Consider the following 16,715-nt stretch of genomic DNA (forward strand, 5'->3'; position numbering starts at 1 on the left):
TAGCATTGCTTGCACTCAGAGAAGCAGCTTTGCAAGTTGCAATGAGCCGAAGCCTCGGATGTCTTAAATTACTTGCAAATGTGTGAATTTGTGGGAAACTACTGATCTAGTGCTTGTGGTTACAAGCCTGGGAGCTTAGAGCAGAACAGCCTTTCTCACAGGGGTTTAAGTTGGATTTGTTGTAGGGGCTCCCTTGTGGTTGTTGCATATTTCTGTCAACTTGGTGGTTGCCTGCAAAACGTTGGGTTTACAAGTCTCGTGCCCTAAAATGTAATGACAAATATAACTGATGAGGAACAAACCAGCTTTTTTGCCACGCAGTACGTTTAGCACAGCAAGGTGTGTGCAGTACAGTGAAAACTTCAGAGTAAGTCCTGAAACACATTAATCTACAATTCACTCTCATTTCTCATCCAGTTTTCCTGAAGAATTGGGAGTCACTCTAGCACATTGGGCCTTTTTTTTTTTTTTTTTTTTTAATTATTTATAAAAATCATTCTGTTAAGATTGTCAGACAAGCTGTTCTGTCAGCCTGTAAGTGTAACTTCCTTTCAGGTTTGTGGCCTTTGTTTCTTTTGGTTTCTTAGGGTGAGAGCTGCTCCCAGGACTTGAGATAGACAATAAAGAGATTTTTCTTGTTAGATTCTAGCCTGCTTTCAGCTTGAGCTGGGCCTGGGGATTGTTTTTGAGGGAGCAGGTTCATGATGGCTCTGGCTGATCCAACTTAATATTGCATTTACCCTGTGTCATCCTTTCCCCCAGCACCACTGACCCTGGAGGCTGTTGTGTGTGGAATCATCTCAGTGGAAAGCAGGAAACCAGCAGAAAACTCCTTACAGAAGTTTGTGAGGAGAAGCGAGGAGAGTGGTTTGAGGACTTTTTTTGATCCTCCCTTGCCAACCACTGCATGTTATAATTCACCGACTATTAATTTGCTTCCTGAGTCCTGACAGACTTAAGTCCATGTAAAGCACCAGAGACATTTTGCTTTGTAACACAGATGCAGTGGAAAGCTGTGTACCACTGGCCAGGGTTAGATGGACATTTAATTGTATTGCACCTCTGTGCACTGTGAACCTTCAGTTGCTGCTTGCCAAACGTGGGTGACAGTGGGATGTCAGCGCTTCAGCAGCTTGAGAGGTGTGGAGATGATCGGCTTGTCGAATGCTCTGCCAAGCAGTTGTACCACCTTAGTTGTGTAATACTCTTGAGTGTTTTATTTTGAATTTAATTGCTTTGAGGTTTGTCTGGGGAAAAAAAAAATCATTTATTGTGCATAAATAGATGAAAATTAAAGTTATTTCACAGTATTCTCTTCTGGCCTCAGTGTTTAGGCTGGTTTGGTAATTTACTAGATTATCCATTATAAAAATATCCTTGTTAATCTGGTTGCCTTAGGTAATCTGGTAGATGCTACATAATAGTCAGAAATGTAAACCTGAATCTCCTAAATTTGATTTTTCAGGCTTCAGGAAGCCTGAAAATATTACTTCTGGAATGCCTGGGTTGTGATTAAATGAAAATTGTCTGATCATGGCAGTTCTTAATTTGCTCTAAGGCTTTTCTGTCCTTGCTTCTTGTTTTGGAGGGCAAAGAGGATGGAGGTAATGTATTGCTATGTGCTGTAGTCTGGGCAAAGAGCACTGAACCACGCTTGCTGATGCCAAGCCTGGCACTCACCATGAGCTGCATATTTAAAAATGTAGCTGGTAAAAATGCATACAAAGGAAAAGAAAAATCTTTAAATGTCCCTTACAATCCTGGACTGTTCTATGATCCTATGATCATGCTCTCACTGTGTAAGACATATCTCTTCCTTATTGTGCCATCTGAGTTCAAATGTAGTTTGTAGAAGATTTTGTGTGATAACTTTCTAATTACTGGGGGATTGGAAAACCCCTAAGGATTGTCTCTGAATGCTGAGTAGGTGCTGGAGAAGATTCTGCTCTTTTAATTCCTTCTCCATCTGCTCTTCTTTTTTCTAAGTGCCCCAAACTCTTGTTGTGTCACATTGGGATTCTTACTCAAGTGATTCCATTGGACTGTTGAATGCTCACTTTCAGTATATATTTTACTAAGACTTAATCTTCACTAAAAATAAAAAAAAGTAAAATCATAAGTGTCTCCTAAGAGGTAATATCTGTTCTTACTGTGCCAGGTTTTCTTTCTTCATACACATTTATCAGGGATACTCCTACTTCTTGATGTTATTTGGAAATATCCGGCTTCTTCCTGAAGGAGATCTGTTTGATAAATGTAATACCTCTGGTGTTCTGGGGTTTATCTCTCCTTAAAAACTGCTTTGGAAGAATTGTATGTCCATCCTCTACTCTGAGTACATTTTAAAGTTTTGTTTTGCTTTTGCATGGAGATTGACCAGGTTTTTCAGGCATCAGAGTTGATTCTCACCCTGAACAAGAACTCCTCAAGGCTATTTAAAGACATCTCAGGAGACAAAAGCAGGTAGATTTGGTTGCAGTGTTGACCTGTGCTTAAAGCATTCAGATCTCATCTTGCTCTGAAATTTGCACTATTCCAACATTTTTTTCTTATCATGCAGATAGGAATCTGCATACAAGGGATTTGAAGGCTCACATGGGGTGGAAAACTGCTTACCTGAGGGTACTGCTGTCACCTCTTCCCCCGAATGTCCCCAGAAATATGCCACTGCCTTTATGTGGGCATGGAAACCACATCAGCTACATGTGCCACTGGGATAAGAGCAGATCTTGAAGTCCCATTCTTAAGCATTATCTGTTGGGGAAACATCTTTATTCTGCTTATTGATTAGGGCAAAATAATTTTCCTACATTACCAGGTTCTTCAGTGAGGATTGTCTGGGCTTTACCATCAGCATACTGGAATAAACTAGAAAACTTGGTATTGCCTGTTGGGCGTTTCTCTGCCTTCAGAGATAAGAGATTTCCAGCCATGTTTATTTCTTCAGCCACCACCAGGCTTCAGAAGTTGTGCAGCTTGTTTGAGTATGTGTCTTCAAGTATTTTAATAGTGAGTGTGTGACTATTGAAACCATCACCATTCACCAGAGACTAGAATGAAGTGTTTTCTATCAAGTGGTAATCATTGCTGATTGAATGCTTAGACTTTGAAATTCTCTTTTAGACAGAACAGAAAATTCTGTTATAGCAAGAAGACAGCATAGTACTGCCTGAGTAAGTACTCGCTTTCAGCCTTTCCAGCCTGCCCTAGATTTTAGGTCGTTATTCCTCAGCCTTGTAATTGATTTTGTTTGTCAGGAATAATGGTGAGAAAGAATAACCAGCTGTTTCCAGAGCAGTTGAATTGTTGATTTAATTCCTGTGTTTTGACAGGTGAGAATTGTTCTGCAGTGTTGTTGGTGGTGGTCCTGCACAGAGCATTGTGCTGTGTGTTGTTACAGAGCTGTGGCAGTGATGAGCTTATTGGTGTGCTCCCCTCTGTCTCTCTCCCCCATTATTTTCTCTCTGTCGTTATTAGCAGAAAAGCTGTAGGTGTGCTCAGTCTTTTTAATTGCAACTTGTCTTTATTCATAGCTTTTTAAGTAGGAGTTATGGAAACAGTAATTGAGAGGATTTGCAGGCAGGTGTCTGGCTCTCCTGCATCCCAGTTAGACATTTTTCTACTAACATTGCTTTCCAGAAAGCTCTTCAAGCTAATTTCTAAAATCCAGCATCAAATGTGGCTCTTTTTTTTTTAAGTTGCTCCTCTGTACAAGGCTAGTCAGCTATAATTTCTTTGTTTAGCTTGAGGGGAACTGTTACTGACCTGGCTGCTTACCATGGTATCATTTTAAATCCCTTGAATTACCATTACAGTTCAGAATTTTCAAGCAAAGTGCTTGGTTTTATGGCTCTATCTAACTATTGAGCTGAGCAGTTGAAGCTGAAAAACCCTAGTGCTTTTTGGAGAGGAGCTCTCAAAACCACAAAATATGTTAAAAGCCAAGCTTCTATGGCAGAGGAGACCTGTGGGGAAGTGTGCTGCAGCTCAGTGCCCTGGGCTTCTTCTGGGAACAAGGTTAACAACTTAAACATGTGTCTGACTTTGTGAAGAGCTGCAAAACTTTAAATAAGAACATTTATGTATAGTTTTATTTTTATCCTTTATTCCACGAAGTGAACTGAAGAGAGGTACTTGATTTGTTCTTGTAACAGGGCTTTTGTTTGGATATTCTGAAGGCAAGCAGAATTTTTATTTGGTAGTTTGTTACTAACCCCATGGAAACCTTTCCTTAGCACTGGCTGTAAAGACTTATTCAAGTTCATTTTTTCTGTTGAACAAAATCCAAGCTGTTTTATCCAGGGTTTGCTTTTCTTTCAGTTATATAAAGAAAATATTATGATTCATCCAGGTGAAAAGTTCTGCTGCTGTGTACAGCACCATGCTGGTCCTGTGCTTTTGAAGAAATTGTACCTAAGCAAAGGTAGGAAAAAAATACATTTAGTTGGCATTTCAAAAGTACTGTCTTTAAATGACTCGTGGCTTGCATTTGCCTTTCCCCTGTATTCCATACACAGATTCCTAAATAGCTGAAGTGCACCGTGTGCTATGAATCAGGCCTGCCAGTGGGTTGATGACTCATTTCCTTATTGGTGCAGATGTGTATAGTAAATGTTTCTGGATAACTTTTTTTCATATGAAATGTGTCTCCCCTGTGGGAAATGAACACACAGCAATCACTTTCATTAGGTGTGCACAAAAACTTCATCCTGAAAAAAAGCTCAAATATCTTTTCTTAGTGAAGAAAAGGTTATCTTGGAGCAGTGGTTGAGTCTTGGAAACTGCTGTGTGATCCCACAGCATGTGAAGGTTTTTTTAATCTTTCTTCTCTGTCCAGCTTCAAAACAAGCTGCCATTTATACCAGTGCAATTCTTTAGGTAAATGCTATAAGCATTTATTTAAGTTTCAATAAGATTCCTTTTGAGTGGCATGCTCTGCCTTTTGGCCAAGAAGGAATGAAATGCTACTATATTTTTTACATCAGTAAAGGCATTAGCACGGCAGGTTTGCTCAAATTTGTTTCAGATAAAATCTAGGTGTGTGTTGCTGAAGTATAGCAGAAATGGGGTAGTAAAGTAAAATAAAGTGCATTAGCCATGTGACACTGCTGGAGTCTCCAAGAAGAAAAATTGCATTTCTGGTTTGGTGGTGAAGTCTGTGACTGAGCACTGCACCTGGCAGCCCTGCTGTGAGTCACTGAGCCTGGCCGCCTTCACTTACCAAGACATTTATAACTTGGTCTAATGTTGTGATGTATAATCTGTCTGAATGCAGAATGCCTAATGATGTTGTGAATCAGCTGGTTTCATCTTGTCTTTCTGGTCTTTTTCTTGTCATGGCTCTTGCGAAAGGAGAACCAGACACTAGGGAAATCAATTTACCACAACAATTTGTGTGGCTCCCAGGCAGATTGATTTAAATAAGCAAGAAGCTTAGATTTGAATAATTTCAGTCTTGCTTGAACACTCTAGTAATCTTTCTAGAGCTTTCTAGTTTGGTGATATTGTTTTGCAGCTAATCTTAGCTTTTATTGCTAAGCTTGGTGTGTTTCCTGACTAAATTGATATGATCTGTAATTATTTAAATGCTTGCATGTTAATGTTTCTATCTTTTTTTAATAATGTTTAAAAATGGTAAGCCATTATGCACTGAATTACTTCTCCATACATTAAGCTGATTTTGGATAGAAATGGGAAACTTAATTAAAATGTGGAAGATGAGTATTGTTAAAGTAGAACTAAAGTACTCAAATACTGGGTCAGAACAGTTGTTTTACACAGAAAAATGCTTAATACATCAGTTTAGCTTTCCTGGTCATTGTGACCTTTGAGACTTAAGAACAAGGAATTTTTTATTTTTTAAAATTTCTTAATTATTAGAAAGAATTACTCTTTTTTCCTCAGTTCCTGTTCAGAGCCTCATCTTCAAGGCACTGATGTGAATGCAGCTGTAATTGAGAATCTCTTTTGTCTGCACCTGTGGAAGGGGCTCATTTGTCAGAAGCTGGCAATGAGCCCATGGAGCAGGAGGGAGGAGGGCTGCCCTGGAAGTGTGTTAGCAGGTTTCCAAGTGGTGTATTTATGGCTTCAGGAGCAGAAGCACCCTCTGTGACTCCCTTGTCATAGAGCAGTCCTCCAGTATGCTTATGGATTTTGAATTTGGTCTTCCCTAGTCGATTGGTGGTGCCATCCCTCTGTTGGATTTGGTGGTTGTTTTGGTTCTCCAGTGCAAGGCAAAAGGACTCATATTCTGGTTGCTTGTGCTTCCCTGAATTTCTTCTGTTTCTTGCTCAGAGGCAGGTGGTAGGTACCTCTCTGTGACTAAGGCTGCAGTTGGTTTATCTTGATGAGTGGTTTTTTTTGTCTGATCCAGAATACGTTTGTCTAAAATTCATCTTACTGAGGACAATGGCAAAAATGGTAACTAAAGCTGTTAAATTGTGGGTACAACAGGATGGACACTCTGCCTGTCTGCCTTAAAGAGAGTTTCAGAACTTTCTGTTGAGTTCCTTCTAATTTTATTTATAAGGGACTTAAAATTGACGGTAGGTTGTTTTCAGCTGTTATATAGGAAGCACAGCTCAGTACTGCCTTCTGAAGTGCAGGGTATCATAGGGAGCAGGGTTTATTTTGGATGTGCATCTCATGGGCAGCCCTTCCTGTATGGGAGGAACTTGAAATGGAAGCGGGGCATTGTGCTGTTTCTAGGACTCCCTAAAAATAGCCTACAGATCTTTCCTGCTGAGTTCAGCAGGTGATGGTGAGAATCCAGCAAAACGGATCTTGTGGGGGAGACTCATCCAGGGTTGGAGAAGTCCTCTGGACTGCTGAGGCAATGTCCTAATTCTCTGTTGCAGAGTGCTGCTGCTTGCAAGCTGCTGTTGTGGGCTGTGCTGTGAACCTTAATACACGCTAGCCCTTTGTGCTTATTTGCTTATTCCCACTGTGTACAAGTGCAGTGTTGTTCCCTAAGTGAATTTATATTGGCCTCTCTAATGGACTGCTTTTTTTTGATAACCAGAAAGTTTTCAGCAGGGAAGTTTATTTGGAAGAATTGGAGAATGAATAACGTAGCAAGTCTGGCTTTTTCCTGGCATGGGGTGGTCTTGTAAAGTATTTTAAAATCCTGGCTTCTGGCTGGATTGTTAGTGGTGTCAAGTCAAGAGCTTGTGTGGCTTTTGACTTGACATGGCCCTTCTCAGCTCCCATGTTATGTTTGACATAATGAACTTACTTATTGGGACGTGTCCTATCAGTGTTTGCATTGCTGTCACTGTAGCCTTGGGGAGTCTCAAGCTGCCATTGGATTCTCTTGGCAGCTGTGCAATATCTACATCTTTTCCAGTGAGCTTGTGAATGTTATAATAAAGAAAGGATGGACTCAGCTGAGGAAGGGTGATGGCTGGCCCTGGTCATTGAGCATTTGTCATAGATTTTTTTTTTGGTGTGTGTGTTTGAATAGTACTGTGATGAGATTGACACGTACAGGGGATGATAAAGTCAGTGACTGAAGTTAGCACTTAAATGAGAAGAACTGAAACAGTTTATTTTAACAGCAAGGAGTTTTCCTACTTGGGACTCTTGTTCTTCACCTGCTTCTCACTGCAGTGAAGAAGCGAGTGATGTGCTGGGCCCCTGCAGATCTTCTGAAGAAAATTCTAGTGTTATATTTCGAATTCCAGCTGTTTCGAATGTCTGAACACTGGCTGTGTACTCAGGCTGCACTTGCTTTTGAGGAAGACTTCCCCATCACATTTCATCTCACAGCCAGGGTCCAGGAGACTTAGTGCTTTCAGGAAATCTCTTGTAGGGTAATAGCACTGAAAAGCTGGTATGTGGGGTCCCTTGGTACATCCTGCCCCTCTTGTTGGCATTGCCAGATAGCAAAACAGATGTTGAATATTGCATGGGAATTCTGGATGACATACATCATTCAGAAGATTAAAATAGTCCTGTTCTTGTGACAGCCAAGGACTAGTGCTGGGTGTTGTGTAAGAACCTCTACAGGCCTTTTCATCCATGTGTAATGTAACATCTGTTATGTTTTGGATGTTAAATGTAATTGTGCCTCTCACCACCGTCCTGAAGGAAGAAGGGAAGACTTTAAAATAAAATTGTTCTTCTTGTGGTTTGTGGTTAAGGCTGAAGTGGCTTCTCTGAGATATTTGATTTTTATTGCCTTGAAACAGAATAGCTGGCAGGAGTTAAAAATAGCAGAGTCTGCTTCCCACCTGTTTGGATGCTCGTCTTTTGGTTCGGAGGTGGAATGCATGAATGTAAATTGTTAGGATTAAGGCAGTGCTGCTCATGCCCCTGAGCACGGGCAGGAGATGCTTATTGTGCCTTGGTGAGGATGGGCGCCTGATTGATGTGACACATGTGCCTTACTGGAAGAGGGGGAGGAAAATGCTCCTGGGGAGGGATCCTTGGGAGCACTGTATGGCTTTCAGCATGGAAAATTGGAGTCACGGGCCCACATGTTGAATAACAAAGACAAATATGAATATTGGCTGGTGGAGTGTTTAGAGCATTGTTCACTCTGCTGACTGAAGCAATAGCCCTTGGCTGGGGAGCCTAGTACTGGTTAGAGGTGCTCTCCAGCAGTGATGGTGTAATGGAACTGCCAGCAAGAGAGGAATTATAGATGCTGAAAGCAGGCAGGGTGCACAGAGCCTGTGTGAAACTAAGTCACACAAGGTTCTCACTCTGGCCTGAGAAAGCATAAGAAAGAATCTAAACAGTCCTTGGTAAAGGACAACAATCTTTGCAGGTGTTGTTTAGGAAAACAGTCAAGAGGTGGTGTTCCACTTAACCAGTGATGGTGATGTGTTGCATTAATGACCAATAAGAGTTTTACCTCTCGGACCTTCTTGAACATGTCTATGAAAGAAGATCAAGATCAATAAACTTTACTCTCATGGACAATGCAGCTAAGAGAGTCATGTCATACTTCTCGTCGTTCCTAATATAGTGCGACAGGGAATGTCAGTGCTTCTTGGCTTTGCTCTGCAGCACTCCTTCCACTGGGTTGTGGGAGTGGGGCAGTGAGTAAGCAGCATTTGCCCAGAAACCTGCACTTCTCTGCTTTGGTACATGGAGCTTTTGGTGTGAACTGTTTTCTTAGCTCCTTTACTAAGCTAATTTACAAAGGATTTCTCTGGTTCCAGGATGTGTAGCCAAAACATGATTTGCTGAAGAACAAAGCATGGTTAGAACAATGTTTTTTTCTTGGGAGACAGGGACTTTACCACTCCATGTACAACGGCCTTTTATTTTGTGTGAAACTGAATATTGCTTGTGACTCTTAGTGGCTTTTTGGAAGCTTTCTATAAAGTGAAGCTCAACTTGGGGTACTATAGGGTATGTATTGTCAAAAGATATGAAGTCTCTGTATTGATAATAAGTAACAGAATTTGATTTACAAAGCGATTATGAACATATTTGATAAAAGTTCATTAGCTGTTGCACTGAAATTACTTTTTGGGACCTGCATTTCCTTCTTTGCTTGTTTGTCCTCTGCATCACCAGTGAATGCTGTGCAGTATTGCCAATACTCATGCTATTGATCCTTTACTGGAATACTCTAAAGTTTATCTGGGATGTTTCTGGTTGGGGTTAAGGCAGAATGCCATCCAGAAAGGTAGGTTGAAAGTAATGTTGTCTCAGCCATAGCTTGTGGCCCGCTTGATGCTGCAGGTGGAGATGCCACTGTGTGTTCCCAGGAAACTCACTGGTGCTGGGGGGACTCTTCCATAAGCCCATTTGTACTAACCTGGCAGAAAACTCTAAAATGACCAACAGTTTTCTGTTGATTTGCTGAGTTTTGGATGGTGAGATGAGCTCGAGTCAGCTACAGGGGTGAGGAAGACAGCAGTCTCCCTGCTGCCTCAGTTGATGGGATAACAGTTCTTCTTCCCTTGTCCTTTTATCCTCTCTTGTCACTCTACCAGCATCTTTGCATGCCTTTTGGTCTCTGAAGCTTTTTGCTGGCACTGTGAGATCTTTCCAGGAGCAAATCCTGAAACCTCCTGGCAGGATCTGTAGCTCATTGTCGGTGCTATGCTTAGTAGGAGAGCTCTGTTGTGGAGGAGTGTTGTGGGAAACATTATATCTGGTAGCAGTGCTGCCAAACTTAGGTGGCAAACCCATAATTTCAAGGTCTGTCTTGTTCCACAACTCACTGGAACTGCCTGGAAAGCCTTTGAGAGGAGGAGGAGAGGGAGCTAAGGGAAGAACAACCAAGCATCTGGGGCAAATTTGCTTTGATTGTGCTGACTGTTGGAATATGCTCTGATGTGTGAATCTGCGTTGAAAGGAGAAAGGCTTAGGGGCTTTGGAGTCCCCTGTGCAGGGAGGCAGAAGCACCAGGGACAAGAATAGCTTGTGTGAGAAGGCTGTGGCATTTCCAGCACAGAGCAGCTATGCAGCCTCTGAGCACCCACCCTGCAGCTTTGCATTGGTGGGAACAGCCAGATCAAAGAAAGTGATTTGCTGGTAAGAGCAAGCAAACATAATTGGCAAATGGAACCCTTGTTTCCTTAAAATTGCACCTTGGTCTGTGGTCATTTCTGATGCACTGGAATTAAAACTTGAACGTTTTCTGTGCTTTTCCTGCCTTTGGTATTTGCCCAGGGAGGGGTCTCTGCTGTGCAGGAAAGGTACACAGCCTGCTGAAGACCTTGTTTAATGTCAAATGTGAAACAAGCAAAACCACTTTTGACTTCCTATCAAAGCTACAACAGAAAGAGTAGGACTTGCTGAGCTTTCTTGGTGTTTGAAGTAGATACTGAACAGTGGATCCTCAAAGTACCAGGGGACAAGGCCTGCTTCATCCTTGTCTCCTTTTTACGTGGCTGCTGAGGCAGAAGGACACACATGTTGTGCTGTGGTTTTTGATGTTGCTTTGTGCTCTTTTCTGAATAAGTGTACTTTCTGTAATAGTGTCATACCCCTGAAGGATATAAAATGTCAGCAAAGGTGGAAAAGTTTGTGGAATGTAGAATTCAGTTAAAACAGATTAAAAAATAGCAGAATTTGATATTTGGGGTGATGTGCCACTTACTGTGTGTGTGCCATATGAGTAAAGAAATTGCTGCTGGTCCTGATAGTTTCGTTTTTATACACATAGTTCTGTGTATGTTTTGGAGGTGGTTTGGTGTTTGTGTATAGCTTGTGCTAATACATTTGCTTAAAATAGGAACACCTAACCAATGTGGACATAATTATTTGGGTAAATGATTTGCTGCATTGCAGACCTTAGCTCTGTTTGTAACTGGGAAATTTTTTTTTTTAAATAAGCAAAGTATGTGGAAGCTAGGAACTTACAACTATGGTGCATGATATATCTACAGTTAGCAGGCTTTAAAGTGGCTCTTTTCAAAGCATGGATGTAAATATAAAGCTCTTTTGCTGACATGACAACACGGGGTTTGTTTTTAGTACTAAGAGTTCACTGGCATTAGAGAATATTTCAAGCTTGGCTTAACAAGTTTAACTTCCATTGCTCACTAAATGTGTAATTGACATCTCCTCATCTGTTTTGTTCTTAAACTATCACTGGTTTTAACTTTCCTATCACACATGACTTTTTCAGGATTGCAGGATGTGTGAAAACGGTTTACTGTAGCCATATGCTTCTTGGCTCAGAGCTCCAGGATGTTTCAGTAGGTTTGAAGCATGGGTGGTTGTGTGCTGTGTGGTTTTTCTTTTACAAAGCTGTGTTGATTCTTGCCTAGACTACTCTATCTCCTCATGTTTCCAGAAGTTCTTCTGCAGAATATTTTCTAGTGGTTGCAGTGGAAAGGGATCAGGTTTGCAGGAGGGTGGCTTCAAAGTCTGTTGTCTTCAATGTCTGAAGATTATCCATAGTTAGTATTTGAAATATGCCTGTTTCTTGCTTTTCAACAAGTTCACTACTATTCTTAACTTAAAAGAATAGTGGAAATGTCTGCCATCATCCCCATAAGAGTAGTGGAAATGTCTGCTGTTATCTCATCCTCTGCTCTCAGGAGGGATTAAATTTTCGGAATTAAGGCACTTGGGCGGTTTACTTTGTACTCTTTCATTTGCATGACTTTTGCAAGGATGCATAGGAATCTTAATGCTGGAGATGGAAAATAATCCCTGCAGAGTTTTCCCAAGACCTTGACTTTCACAGAACTGTAGAACAGTTTGGGTTGGAAGGGACCTTATAGGTCATCTCGTTCCAACCTGCTGTCATGGGAAGGTACTAGACCAGGTTGCTCCAAGCTTCATCCAACCTGGGCTTGAGCATTTCCAGGAACAGGTCATCCTCAGCTTCTTTAGGCAACCAGCCAGCCTTACCATTCTCATCCATATCAGTTGATGAGGATACTTAGCTTGCTTCTCAAAATCCCATGGTGTGGGTTATTTTTCCTTAGGATGTGATGCAGTAAGACTAAATCAAGTGTTTTGTATACCCAGCTGGAAGGGGCTCTGACTGTCACTGAGGGAGGGGCTCTAACTGCAGCCCAGACAGTGTGCTGTGCACTGGATGGTGATGCATGACACTGGTTCAGTCACTATTACCTGTTCCTATGGCTCCCAGCGTGATGATGGTCCATTTCTGCTGCTAAAGCATTAACACCTTGTAGCCCTTTGGGCCTGGGTAGCACTGGTGGGCTGCTCACTTGCTGTATAGTTTTGACCTAGTTTTTTACTGCTGTCAAAGCAGAGAGATTTAGAAAGGGATGAGGGACTGTCATGGTTTGCTTCAGTGAGTTGAGATTCGGTGGATGGGAAAAGGCACTTGTAAACACAATGGTGTTGATGACTTCAGTCTGGTGGTGACAGGACTTCCCACAAACCTTTTAATTTTTCTGTAGGGTTCATGACACTAATGCAGTGTGATTTGTGGCTGTTGTGTTTGTGGTTGCATGGAAGAAAATGCTTTTTCTGTTCAGGTTTTCTTATATGTGGTGGTACTTGCTCTAAACTCTGCCTTCCCAGGGAGGTAGGAAGTGGTGTTCGTACTCTGGAATGTGAGTGTTAGTGCGTGAAGGAGTCTGGAGAACTTTAGAGAGCTGTAAAGGGAGGCAATATATTCCCACTGAAGCTGCTAAACAGCAAGAGCTTCTGTGAGCCCAGAGGAACACACATTTTCTGTAAAGGCTGTTTTTAATCCTTCAGTTCAGAGATGTATGAGGAGTCCTTCTCTCTCACTAATCGGTGGAATGTCCTTGCCATCAGCTTTCTCTTCTAAAATGCCTTGACTAACATGTGGTGCTGTCTAGGTTGCTCTCTTTCTTCCCCTTGCCCTGGGGGTCTTCTGAGCATCCATGTTCCACTAGCTCACCATGTGGGACTGACACAATGCAGCTTTTCTTGCTCTTCGACTTCCCTTAGTGGTAATTTGAAACTTACTTTTCTCTCACTGCATTCAGCAATTCTGAAACTGCTTGTTTGGAAGGTTTCTTGGGTGGATATAGTGGACATTGGACAGAGGGCCACAGGCATTAGCAAGGCAGAACATGCATGGGTTTCACTGGGGATATTTTTCTTCCCCTTCTTCAATCAGACCTTCATTATATCAGACAGAAGCTAAAAGGTTTGTTTTTCTCCTGTTGATTGACTGTAACAGGGAGAAGCAGGACAGCATTGTGTGAACCCACCTCTCCAACACTTCCAGTGTTAGAGAGAGGAAGGATCACAGCTCTTAGCTAGCAGGGGGTCATCTTGTTCCACATTGAAAGGATTATTGGCTAGATAATATACTTTGCATATTTAAATACTGAGCTGTGAATGAATTCAGTATTGAAGCTTAGTTAAGGTCCCATTTAAGTTCCATTACTCTTCTCAGAAAAATAAGGCTAGATTTTATTTCAAAGAGCTGAGGTTTGCTACGGAGCACAGAGAAGTCTGGTATTTCAGTGTGTAACATTTTATTGTCGTGTACGTCAAGAAAAGCTTGCTTAAGCTTCTCAAGTCAGTGAGAGCCACTATGTTATCTTTTTGGGCTCATCTTTCCAGAAAAAATCCTGAGCTTTAATCTTTGGTGGATCTGAAGCAAAGGTTACCAGGTTGGAGGGTACAAAAATAATTGAAGTGACCCTGAAGGGTTTTGTAGGAGTGCTCTCTGACCCTTACAAATTCTCCTGCCTGCAAATGTGTTAGGAAGTCCTGTCCTCTGTAGCAGAATTCCAGTGCTAGCCTATATATTTTTATAAAGAAACTGTCCTTGACTAAAAGACTGAGACTGCAATTTCAGTGGGGGGCACTCTGCCTCTCAGCTTTTGAAAGTAGTCTAAAACCTTCATCTGTTGCTGAAGGATGTGGGATGAGTGCAGAAAATTAAGAAAAGTACACTTGGTAAGTCACAATAGTGTTGGCCTTAGAGTCTGCTGTAAAATAGAGCCATTTGGGTGGCATCTTAGTTTTCATTTGAAAGAATCAGTTCTGCAGTCTGAGGATAACTAGCAGACATCTGCTAGTCTTTTTAAAAAAAAAAAAAGTTGATATCCAGATTTTCAAATTTATAATTACTTTGGGAGATACAGTTTTAGATCATGTCAGTCTGACCAAACTGCAATTAATTACTGTAATCCTTCAGGTACCATTTTTTATGTTCAAAGCAGAGAGGTGATTTCTTCCACTTACTGCTATAAAAAAAAAGTGCTTTAGTTAATAATGGCTGCAATTAAAAGCTTGGAAATGTTTTCCAGGCTTGCTTTTTTCCTCATAAACTTGCGTTCACTTTCCCCAGAGCACCAATGGTACAAGTGTTGGTGTAACAGATTGTGCAGCAGCAAATGCTTGCACTGAAAAGCTCTGCTTGCTTCCAAAACTGCTGAAATGCTGGTTCTCTTATGTTAGATCCCTGAGGTCTAACATCTTAGTGTCAATGATGTGTTTAAGCCTAGAGTGGTTTTGTGTCTTGAGGCTTTTAAAGCATGTCTGGCATCTTAAGTATCAGTAGAAGCAGATACTGTGAGTCAGGGTTGATTTTTCTGTGGGTGTGACAGCCAGGTGATTTTGTCCTGCCTTTCTGCTGTTCTGCTGTGGAGAGGAGATAGGAGTTTGTATGATTAATGTTTTTCAAGGAACTCTTCACTGCGAGAGCTACTCAGGCTGAAAGGAGAATGGGATGGTTTGCACTTGGAATTCTTTCCAAAGGAGCTCCCCAGGAGAATATAGTGAATATTTTGAAATGATGTATGAATATTGGATGTCACCAGTTTCCCACAGTTGAAAGTATAAATCTTGGGGCTCCTTTGAACCAGCCCTTTTATGTACAACTGAAAGAAAAGATGTTACTTCTCAAATGGGGAATATGAACCTTTCAGTCTGGGGGAGGGGAGCGAGTCCTACCATTCTCCTTCGGTTATATGCACCAAACTAATTTTTCTTTAAAATTCTACTCTTATGTCTTTGTTTTCCCACAGGTGCTATTTTGCTTTCTTATTTGGGCAATTGTGGCAGATGCCAGTGCATTCATTATATTTTTGCTGTGTTTACACAAATTCTGCTAGTCTTGTGCTGTTTTGTTCTGTTAATACAGCATAGTGTCTAAAGTACCTGTTTGTTTTTTGGTAATTAGGTATCATTGCTCTTGTGATGCAGATTTTAAAATTTCCTGTCAATTGTGTCAAGTTGTTTATTACAGTGGAAAAGAGTTGACGGTATTTTAGTTTCAAAAGTTTAGATTCTGTTAAATGCATCACATTGGTAGTAAACTGACACTCCTTTTCTTTCTCCTTTCAGCCAGATAATGAAATCTCTTCAGACTGCAATCATGTAAGTATTGCTTTGTTTATTCTCTCTAGCTATGGCATTTGCACCTCCTATCCCTTGTGAACCTGAGGTATTTTGCATAGTTTGGTACTTTGCAAAGGCTATTAATCAAGACACATTTGGGTTTCTGGCCTTTGGAGGAGGAACACAAGAACCCAGTATAACCACATTGGTCTCAATGGAGACTTCATAGTGGAACATTTTTAAGAACTTCATAAACTATACTTCTGTATCAGGGGAGGACAGCAGACGTCTTTCCTGTTTTATAATTGGGGGGTGGTTCCCGTGAGTTACTGGGAGCAATGTGATGTGTTCCTTTTGGGAAAGATGTGAGCAGTACTCAATTTAAACTCTTAATTTCAGCTGTTGACACCTTCTGTATTACTTTCACAGCTGCTAAATTTTTAGACTCGCTTGGAAAATGCTGTGGGGGTGTGATATTTAGAGGCAGTTTGAGACACTTGGCTGGTTTTAGAACAGATTTCCTCTCAGTACTGTGTTTAACTGTGAGCAAACTATTAGCCAGTTCTTGGGCTGTCAAGCTGACTCTTCAAATCCCAAGACTCTCAGAAAAATAAAAAAAGGAGAAAAAAAATTAATTGCTGAGGTTGGTATTAGGTTTCTTTTGGTTTTTCTCATTTCTATTCTGTCAGCGTACACCATATCAAGATCCTTAATTGCTTGGTTAGCCCTGAACACAGACAGACAAGTGCATGCCTCAGTGACAGTCTTGATTTTGGATGCTTGAGAAGCTGTATTTTGCTTTATTATTGGAAGATATATTCCAGAGATGAAACCTGGCTGTGCTGTACAACTAGTAATTTCCAACTGTGTTTATAAATTAACCTTTAGCACTGCCTGACTTTGTTGGCAGCTGTAATTCTGTTGTGCAGGGTTGGATCAGATGAAGGGCGCAACATGTTTCTGTTTAAGTCTTTTTAAAAAAGAGAAAACTCCAGTAATTA

The 16,715-nt window shown here is 41.1% G+C and overlaps 1 protein-coding gene across 1 annotated transcript in view; it reads left to right on the top strand.

Annotated features, from left to right (window-relative positions):
• The window catches only part of GLG1 (golgi glycoprotein 1), a 77,452-nt gene that overhangs the window by 22,111 nt on the left and 38,626 nt on the right, over nt 1–16,715 (top strand). Inside the window, exon 2 of the mRNA XM_058845663.1 lies at nt 15,721–15,753. Within this exon, the coding sequence (XP_058701646.1) occupies nt 15,721–15,753 (33 nt within the window). The remainder of the gene's footprint in view (nt 1–15,720; nt 15,754–16,715) is intronic.

Source organism: Poecile atricapillus, chromosome 10, assembly GCF_030490865.1.
Source record: "Poecile atricapillus isolate bPoeAtr1 chromosome 10, bPoeAtr1.hap1, whole genome shotgun sequence".
NCBI classification, from domain to species: Eukaryota; Metazoa; Chordata; class Aves; order Passeriformes; family Paridae; genus Poecile; species Poecile atricapillus.